This window comes from Podarcis pityusensis, assembly GCF_964106645.2.
Source record: "Podarcis pityusensis genome assembly, chromosome: Z".
NCBI lineage: Eukaryota > Metazoa > Chordata > Lepidosauria > Squamata > Lacertidae > Podarcis > Podarcis pityusensis.
In genome coordinates this window covers 13,794,113-13,804,335 of record NC_138044.1, presented here as the reverse complement: position 1 = coordinate 13,804,335, position 10,223 = coordinate 13,794,113, and the positions used below count along the sequence as shown (strand labels likewise).

At 45.8% G+C, this 10,223-nt stretch overlaps 1 protein-coding gene across 3 annotated transcripts in view; it reads left to right on the top strand.

Annotated features, from left to right (window-relative positions):
• Positions 1-277: 277 nt before the first annotated feature.
• Positions 278-10,223, top strand: part of FAM78A (family with sequence similarity 78 member A) — a 28,604-nt gene continuing 18,658 nt past the window's right edge. Inside the window, exons 1-2 of one of the 3 annotated variants that reach the window (XM_080989656.1) lie at positions 278-409; positions 1,989-2,807. In XM_080989656.1, the coding sequence (XP_080845782.1) occupies positions 2,473-2,807 (335 nt within the window). In that variant the 5' untranslated portion in view covers positions 278-409; positions 1,989-2,472. Of the gene's footprint in view, positions 410-504; positions 743-1,988; positions 2,808-10,223 lie in introns of those variants that run through there. The other 2 variants (XM_080989655.1, XM_080989657.1) reach the window with 2 other exon arrangements.

The window sequence follows — 10,223 nt, the reverse complement described above, 5'->3', positions numbered from 1 at the left end:
CTGTGCCTGCCTGTACCCGCGCACACGACGCGACTGCGGGCGAGGGTCTCCCTTCTTTCCCTGGGCATGGCTTGCAAAACGACTCTCTTCGGGTGACCGGCAGTGGCCCGCAAGGAAAGAGAGGGAGGAAAAGGTGGAGGAGGAAGAGGAAGGCGCAAGGCTGCAGAGAAGATCTGAGGACACGGCTGCGGGCGAGGAGAGGGAGGAGACGAGAGCGGCGGCGGCGGCCACAGCAGCAGCAGCAGTGTGATCGTCGGCTGCAAGATTGCACAGAGAGGAGAGGAAGGGGGGGTCGGCATTGGAGGAGGGGGGAAGGAGGAGGGGGGCAACCCATGCATGGCTGAGCTTTGCAGGTGGTTCCCCCTCCCTCCCTCCTCCTCCTCCTCTCTCACCCCTCTGTATCGCTCAGGTGGGTGTCATTGGAGATGTCACGGAAAGCGATTATGAGGTGCGGTTGGGTCACTAAAGGCGCGATTCATGCGCAACGGGGCTTGGACGGTACCGAGGGGCTGCCGGGTTGGGCTCCTCCATCCAGCTGCGGGGAGCGGCAGTAGCAGCAGCAGCAATCACAGGAGCAGCCTCCGCCGCTAGCGCCAGACCAGACCCTCTCAGCATCAGGAGACAAAACTTTACGCAAAAGTTTTCCCCCTCTTTTTGGTCTTTTAAAAATATATGTATATAGATTATATATTAAGAGACTCAAATTCATCTTCCTTCCCCTCTTGGTGGGGCGTTTCGAAAAGTAAGGCATCGCGGATGTTTTTAGAGGCTTAGAAAATAAATAAGTTTTTCTTCCCAGGAGAGCCAGGACTCAACTTGCCGATTGTGTTTTCGACACAATCCAAGCCACTTTTGAGCATTTATAACAATTCCTCCTCGATTTCAAAAAGGGAGACAATTGAAGCACGTGCTTCTGTTGAAATCTAGTAAAACTTTTTAAAAGTGTTTGGCTTCTGGCTAGGGCCCATATATTTTATATTTAGAAGTGACTTAACAAGGTACTATAGTGCCTGTGATTGTGACAGAGAGGTTTCTGAATTAGCTGCCTTGGTGTTTCATTTTATTTCTTAATTATTTTTTGCTTTACTGCCCAGCAGAGCGTTCTGCAAGGAAGCGAAAGAAGGATGGTGTGTATATGTGTGAATCAACGTAAGGGATGAACTGGAAGAGAATAGTGCCTGGTGCTGAGCACCCATTAAGCCTGTTCCTTTCAGCTACCCTAAGGACTCAACTGGCTTGTTCTTGGATGAGTTGTAGCTAAGATTTCTTGTTTAGAAATGAGGAACTTGTTTGCTGCAGTGAAAAAGAACACTGTGTTATCCAGAAGACCATATTTTGCCTTGCAATCCTAAGTCCTAACCATGTCTTCTCAGAAGTGAGCCCTATTGAATTCAGTGGGACTTACTCCCAGGTAAGTGGAGGATTGCAGCCTTAGGCTGCTGTCGTATAACCACATATGTGGAAGTCAGTGAGACTTGCTTTCAAGTTGCCATGGTTAGGACTGCATTGTTACAGCGTGCTGCCATCCCCTTTCTTCCAGAGGTGCCTTTTCATCAGGTGCATGAAGTCATAAATGTGACAGAACGAGGTTCCAGCCTTCAAACGGCTGCCACGATAAATTGGATACTTTAATTCATAGACTTCTTTTTTAGTTTGATGTTTTCTCTTAACTGGGAAGAGAAACTCATTGAGTGCACCCATTTCCCTTTTCTTCTCCTCCTTCATGGATTTTTCTTTTTAAATGCAAAACAGGGCAAATTTGATATGTTAGTAAAACTCTTGTGTTTTATTATTTTTTGAGCTATTTATTGTGGGTTGCTTTTCTTATAAAAATCAGCGAAACCTGTTTTTTTCAGAAGCCAGCATGGGGGAGGAGGGGTAGAAAAGTTGGTTATTTGTTAAAACTTACTGTTGGTCTTTTCCTTATTGTGGTGTTTTGTGTGTACGTGTGTATTTAAAGTCTTTTTTCCCTTTTTGTTTTTACTAAGGGGAAGTTGGGAATAACTGGATGTCAGGAAGTGAAGTGAAAACTCCACGTTGTCTATGAGAAGCTGAGGAGACAGACCAAAAGGGATGGATTTATTATTCATATAGACCATCAGCATTCTGCTTTAAAAGGATTTTTTTTTAATCCAAAGAAATCTATAAAAAGGGAATAAAAGGCCAAGAGTGCAATACAAGAGTAAATAACCGACTGCATTCGAAGAAAGGAAGGCTGAAGGGAAATCAAACAAACCCAAGATATATTTATTTACTGAACCTGCATCTCTTTTATATACAGTTTTCCTTGCTTATCCAAAATAGTATTTATCAGACTTTGGTCTGCCATTGCACAGAAGTTTACATACCCAAAAGGCCCCACTCACGAAGAAAGCGCTGCAAAACCTGTTACTCCAACAAATAGTGGGATTCAAATTTATATCTATATGTGTATATATAGCAAAACTTTTCCCACGATGACTCTTCTATCCTATGGATATCGGTTTTGAGATAACAGATGAGGATTGTTGGCGCCTTTTGGAAATCGTGCTGGTGTTGTGGGCCATGGGCTGTATTCAGAGCATTAGCTGCAAATCAAAAGGTTTTCGGGAGAGTATTACTGTCATTGAAGTTAAGGCCTCCATTGACCCCGTCCCTACCAACATTGATGAGTCGTCCAGTGTGGTTCTGAGATACCGGACCCCGCACTTCCGGGCTTCTGCTCAGGTGTTGGTGCCTCCTCTCCCCAGGAAAGAGACCTGGATCGTCGGCTGGATCCAGGCCTGTAGTCACATGGAGTTCTACAATCACTACGGGGAACACGGAATGTGAGTGGTACAGTTTTGGCTGCGTGTATTAGATTTAACTTGTTATGGTGCCTGGGGATGGGAAGGGGAGGGACTTGTACCCTGCAAGGATTTTTGCCAAGGGGTGCAACCTGCTGTACAATTGGATAAGGGACCATGGCTCAGTGGCAGAGCACCTACTTTTCAGGCAGAAGGTCCCAGGTTCATTCCCCAGCATCTGCAAGTAGGACTGGGATAAGTCTCTCTACTTAAAACCCCAGAGAGCCTTGTAAACAGTACTGAGCTAGATGGACCTATGGTGTGACTCAGTATACAGCTCCCTGCTGTGTTTTAGGATTATGGTCATAGCTCAGTGTTGGAGCACCCACTTTGCATGCAGGTGTCCCTGGTTTGATTCCTGGCATCTCCAGGGAGGTCTTGGGCTATCCCTTGCCTGATAGTCTAGAGCATGGGTAGGCAAACTAAGGCCCAGGGACTAGATCCGGACCAGTCGCCTTCTAAATACGGCCCGTGGACGGTCTGGGAATTAGCATGTTTTTATGGGTGGCGCTGTGGGTTAAACCACAGAGCCTAGTACTTGCCGATCAGAAGGTCGGTGGTTCAAATCCCCATGGCTGGGTGAGCTCCTGTTGCTTGGTCCCTGCTCCTGCCAACCTAGCAGTTCGAAAGCACGTCAAAGTGCAAGTAGATAAATAGGTACCGCTCCAGCGGGAAGGTAAACAGCGTTTCCATGTGCTGCTCTGGTTCACCAGAAGCGGCTTAGTCATGCTGGCCACATGACCCAGAAGCTGTACGCCGGCTCCCTTGGCCAATAAAGCGAGATGAGCGTCGCAACCCCAGAGTTGGCCACGACTGGACCTAATGGTCAGGGGTCCCTTTACCTTTACCTTTACATGAGTAAAATGTGTGCTTTTATTTAGAATGCACCTCTGGGTTATTTGTGGGGCATCGGAATTCATTCATTATTATTTTTCAAAATATAGTCCGGCCCCCCCACAAGGTCTGAGGGACAGTGGACCAGCCCCCTGCTGAAAAAGTTTGCTGACCCCTGGTGTAGACAATATGGAGCTAGAGGAATGAAGGTTCTGACTTGGTATAAAGTAGCTTTCTACCTATCCTCCTGTCACTGGTGGCATCCAGTTTTGTAGGGCAGGTTTGTCCCTCATTATTACCTTCCCTCCAAATCCAGTGCTTCATTTCTCTTCATAAGGTCCCTGGAACCTGCCTTGATACCAGGTCACAGAATGACTGCATGCCTGCTCTGGCTGCCCCTGACTCTCCAGGCTCCCAGGTCTTTCCCCTCACCTGCTCTAGGATTTGTTTAGCGGGAGATGCCAAGGATCAAATCTGGGACTGTCTGCTTGCAAAGCACTTGCCCTATTACCATTGATCTATGGCTCCTTCCAACACATTCCACCTCCCAGCTGTCCTGTCTTGTTCACTTACGTAAGAAAAAGCAATTTTGGGGGGAGGGTGTCAGTGAATGGGGCTAAAAGTGTTTTCCCCTTTCTGTTAAGGGTCAGTCCCAGTCTGTATAGGTCCTGCTTTTTGGTCCTGCTGGGGTGTGATGGAATGTTGGGGGGAGGAATTGAATTCTTTAAACCGGCTTCTTCTAATAGCAAACTCAGCTGGTGAGTACCGGTGGGACTGTAGTCAAAACTGGACATGCTGAGAAACATGAGGGATAATATCAGCATGCTCAAGGAGGGGAACTAAAGTTTTGCAAATGTATAGCAAATCTTTATGGTGAAATGTCCTAATGTCCTCCTCAAATAGCCCAAATAGAACCAAGAATTCTTAGTGGTGACACAGAAGAATATCTGCTCTGGGAAAGGAAGCGGGAATGGAATGGAGTACCCTAAGAAAGGGCATGGCTGGCTGGAAGCCTGAACAGGACCACTCCCCACTGCCACCTTTGCTGCAGGCCATATTTGTAGGTGTATATTAGCTGAGTGGCTATAATTTAAATGGCCTGTGTTTTGATCCCTTCCTGTCATGGCTACTGCAACAACCTGGCAGTGAGTTTAGGGGGAAATTGGCTTCCTGCATCACCAGTAGGGATGGGACAGAAATCAGATTCTGTTCACATTTGAAGGGGGAACTTACACTAATTAGCACTTCCTGAAACAATACGAGAACCAAAACGTAGCCATCCTTTGAACTTTATACTTCTCCAGATTTTGCAATGAACTGTTCCAACCAAGTAATGGGTACAAAAAATGCATACAACAGGGTTAAAGTGTGCATAAAAACACCTTTATTAGTGAAAACAGCATAAAAAATACATTGTGAAGGGGAAATGGGTTTGCAAAAACTGCCCCTTAGGCAAGATAGCATAGCAAAAATGTGAATGTTTGGAGAAACGTGCTCTGAAACGCTTATTAATTTTCATGAGGGTCTTTTTAATCGCAAAGGGATGTGCAAAACTTAATTTAAGAATTGGGAAAAGTGAGAGAAACCGAAATGGACGGATTCACTCATCCCTAATTGCCAGTTCACTGGCACGGCTGTCCAAGGAAACCTTTGGGTCTTTCAGCACAGGAAAAGGCGGCCTTCTGCTTGTAGCAAGTTTCCTTATCTGTCCTCACACAGGGGAGCAGCAGAGGAAGTCGCCAGGGGCCTCTTCCTACACTGACTCAGAGCCTGCTCTACTCTCTGAGAGGGTCTCTTTAACTTTCCATGTATGCATCCGTATTCCACCCCCTCTCCCACCCCCAAAGAAGTGGGGAGTCTCTGTAGCACAGGAATCTCATTTTGCCCAGGGCACAAGCAACTCTTACAGGGATATTCCGTGTTTGTTAACATTTAGGGCAGGCAACCCCATTCATTCTCATAGCAGTCCTGAGGCAGAGCTTAGGTACCTCCTTGCCCAGATATCTAAATATGTGCCCAGATATCTAAATATGAAATTAAGGCTCTTCAGAAATTTAAACAGTTATATTTCTTAGAAATCTGACCTCCTTCCTCTGAGTCTTTAAAATCTGAAATAGTTGCTTCAGTCCAGTAAGGATCATGGTACAATTTGCAAGTAAAGCAGGTTTGTTTGTTTGTTTGTTTGTTTGTTTGTTTGAAATAAAGTCACTATTGAATGCAAATGGGGGACACCTCCGGATGTCTCTTGTTGGTCCTCGGGATTATTTCCCAGGCAACACTCCCTCCCCGGGTCCTGGGTGATTTGGGGTGCTCCTTGGGCACTTTTGGCCGGACTGGACTGTGCCCTTGAACTGCCATGCCTTTTGCTTCCCTGCATGGAGGTATATGCAAATCTCTGGCTTCTGAGTGGCTGGAGAGTAGCTTATGGTATAAGGCCTTTAGAAGGAGAGTGTGGCCCTCAGACAGAAAAAGCTCCCCCCAGTCTAGCTACAAATGCATCATGCTCTTGAGGTGCTTTTTATATTGAAATTAAACTTATATTTATATTTAAATTAAATTATTAATACGCTGCCTCATCTTTCGGAATAGCCCCTCTACTGCAGGGCAGCCTGACAACATAAAAAAAAAGTTAAAGCTGTATAAAGTATCAAACAACACACTATTATCAAGAATAATAGCAGCAACAGCAGAACATTTCGCATCCCAGTAAAAATGTTGGCCTTTGCCTCTTACACACCCTCACTAAAAGCAGTCATGCATTAAATATTTTTAGAGCCCCCTGAAATGATAACCCCCACATATCTCTTAGGTGAGGGCATTCTACAACCATGGGTCTGCCACAAATTATAATTTCCCCAAACATCAAATACAGCAGGATCTCATTTATCCTCCTATTTTTATTTTTTATTTTTTACCTCCAGCCAAGGGTTGGAAAACCAAATGTAACCTGTTGGCCCTCACTGCATAGCTGTCAACATTTCCCTTTTTTAAAGGGAAATTCCCTTATTCCGAATAGGATTCCTCGCAAGAAAAGGGAAAAGTTGACAGCTATGCTCACTGTCCTTACTTCACATCCTCCTTGAATGTTTTTTTTTGGCCTTGATGGGATGTGTCCTTGAAAATTATCATGACTCTTGCTTGCCTGGATGGAGGACAGAAGGGTGGGTGAGTTTGTGTAGAAGCCAGCCCACTGTGCAGTTGTCAAATTCAAATCCTCTTTGCTGCTCCCATTTTTGTTCTGGCCCCGCCCACCACTTCCATGTGAGTGTAGTTAGAACAGAGGCACCTGTGCCTTTACCTTCCCTAGTCTGGAGAAAGGGGGCGTGGCAAGCGAAGGGGGCGTGGCTTGAGGAGAGTCCTGAAAGCTGAGTGGGCCATGTCCCCATCATGCATTTACAGTACTCTTACCCCTTTTAGCAGTCATGTGCTGGGAATTCTATCTCTGTGAAGGAAGCTCCTAATAACCCACAGCAAACTATTGTTGGCACCCATCTGTCTCAGGAGACGATGGAGGACTGTGAAGTGAAACCATGACAGTTAAGTTAAGGAGCCATGAAAGTTAAGGTGGCAACCAAAATTATGCAGGCAGTGGATCAGCTCCCCTGTGGAGAAAGGTCACAACATTTGGGGCTTTTTAGTTTAGAGAAAAGGCTGGTTAAGAGATGGCGTGATAGAGATGTATAAATAGTGGGTAGAGTAAAGTTCTTCTCCCTATTCTCATTACACTAAAACTCAGGGGCAGCAGGGAGGCTGAATGTTGGAAGATTAGGACAGAAAAGTAATTGTGCATTGTGTAAAGAAGTACATTTATGAAATCTGCCTCCTCAGGAGGCAGTGTGGGCCGGATCCACCAGGCTCTTTTTAATGTTCTTACATGTATGGAATAAAAGTGACTATGGAGAGGTTTGGAGGGCTACACTTGACCCCCCTGGGCCTGAGGCTTGCCACCACTAAGCCGGGAGGAGAAAGGCGGCTTTAAAAAGTAGGTTCAGATCATAAGGACTTGAGAGGCATGTGGTTTCCCCCCTCCGCCACTCCCCCAACTCTGCTTCTCCCTTAAAACAGGAAGCCAATGGGGAGGGCTGCCTGAAGTAGCCCTGAGGAAGTTTGAGGGGAGAGCAGCCACAATGAAAAAGAGGCCCTAAGCAAGGCTAACCCAAGCCAGTGTGCTGTCTGTCAAAATTGCACCCTAACATTGCCTCTCCATGCACAGGATCCAACTGGATGGGCAGTTGAAGGGCTACAACTTTGGTTAAAGCTCAGGAGAGCAGGCCAGCTTATGGGGTGTGCAGGGAAGTAAATATAGCTCTGTCCTCCCTCAAAGAATAGTTGGGGTTTCCAGAGGAGGTCTCCCTCTTCTCCACTGCCCACTGCAGTGTGTTTTAGGTGCTTGCCTTGCTCCACCTAATGGTAGGCTTGTCTTTAAAGGCTGCACTGAAAAGAATTCTGACTGCTCCCTCTTGCCATGAGAACATAGGAAGAGCCTGGCTGCTGGGTCACTTCAGTGGCCCATCTAGTCCACCATCCTCTTCTCACAGTGGCCACCCAGATGCCAGTGGGAAACCCTCAAGCGAGACCAGACCACACGAGCCCTTTCTCTTCCTGCACTTTCCACCCCTGTGTGCAAAGTGTCATAAAGAAAACATCTGTATAAGGCAACTTCCTGTGTTCATTTTCAGGCACTATGGGCGGGGGAGAGATTCCACTCAGTCGGCAGTGAAAGCCAATCTCTCAAATCCACACTTTCCAAAATAATATCAGAACCGAAACACAGCCATCCTTCCAATTTCACACTTACCCAGATTTTGTGATGCAGTTCCCCAAATAGTGAATAATATAGCATACATTATTATTATTATTATTATTATTATACACTGCATTTTTCACAATGGGACTCAAAGCGGCTTACAGATAAAAATAGGAACCGATAAAAACACAGGGAAAAAACATTAAAAAAATAAACATTGATAGAATATAAAACTATACACATACATAGCATTCATTATATTAGGTGGAAATTGCTTGCAAACATGTGCATTAGTCAGAACTGTGTACCAAAGTGTGTTTATTAGGAGAAATCTGCATGGAAATGCCATCCAATTTCCATTAGGATTTTTTTTAATTGCAAATTGCTGCACAAATGTGGAAAACTGAAGATTGGAAAAGTGAGAAGCATGGAGAACTGAAATTGTTAGACCCCCTCCATATCTTTGCATGAGAAAACAAAACGGTATTGAAAACATCATCACATATAACCACCCCAATACTAAGCTGAGCTCAAATAGTAATGATTTGCACAATAAAAAGGACCCAGGGGTGGGGGAGAATCTTATGCAGGACACAGCAAGGAATTCCTTCAGCAGCATGTTGAGGTGGGCAGCTCTGGGGATGTGCTTTTTAAAATTATTATTGCAGTAAAAGAATGTGCACCCCACAGGCAGAAAAGGGATGACAGGGACTTGGCAAGCGTAAACTATAGAGGGAGCAGATGGCTGCAGGGCTGACCGCTCTGACACTGGCCAAATCTTGGGGGCTGAGCATTGTGCGTGGGTGAGAGGATAGATGGAAATGTCACATTAATAAGAGAGAGCCACTCACTTGCTTTCCTCAAAAAAGAGGATTGAAAGAAGGAAAACCGCTGTAGAAGTGAGGAAGCTAGATAAACAGAAAGAGGAGAGAAGGAATCAAGTTCTAAGAAAGCTACCCTGTCCTAAAACAGCCTTGCAAATCCACACACAAAGTTTCTAGTCCTCAAACAGCCAAAAGGGCCTGTTTATACTCATTCCCCTTCTGCTATTTATTTTGATGCATTGATCCTGTTTATATCCTGTCTTTCATTCATCATAAGAGCAGCCCTGCCTGGTTAAGTTTTTCGTTTATTTCATTTCATTGAATTAACTTAAGAAGAGGCTGGCTGCTGAATCAGGCCAAAGGCCCATCTAATCCAGCACTAACCAGAATGCCTTAATGGGAAGCCAGCCAGCAAGTAGGACTTGAGTGCAACAGCGCTCTGCCTGCTTGTGATCTCCAGAAACTGGTATACAGAGAGGCATGTTGCCCTGACAGTGGAGGCAGAACACCCCTCACCCTTGACCATTGGCCCTATGGGCTGGGCTCAGTTGGGGAGTTTGTGTCCAGCTAATCTGAAGGGCTCATGAGGCCCTCAGTCTCTCAGCTGCTGTGCCAGCCCAGATCATTCAGATGCTTTCTGTTTTGGGTGTGTGTATGCCATCGCTGGGGAAGTATCCCCAGTGATTCAGAGTGTACTGCAGCCCACATCCTGGTGTGCTGCCATTTCGTGAGCTGGCCCTTAAGTTTCTCACAGAAGGGTCTTGCTTCTCCATTAGTCACAGCCTTGGAATCAAGCTGAAATATTGGAATCAAGCATGGCTCTCCTCTGGCTTCTGCCTGCTTCTCACTCAATTCACACACACTCTACGTTGCTGTTATCCCACTGCCAGCCAGTTGTGGAAAGGGGACCGATGACAGTTCTGGGGGCTATTAACTCGCCAAGAAACTTGCCTGACTAGTTAAACAATGGAATCCTCCATTAGATTCCCCCCC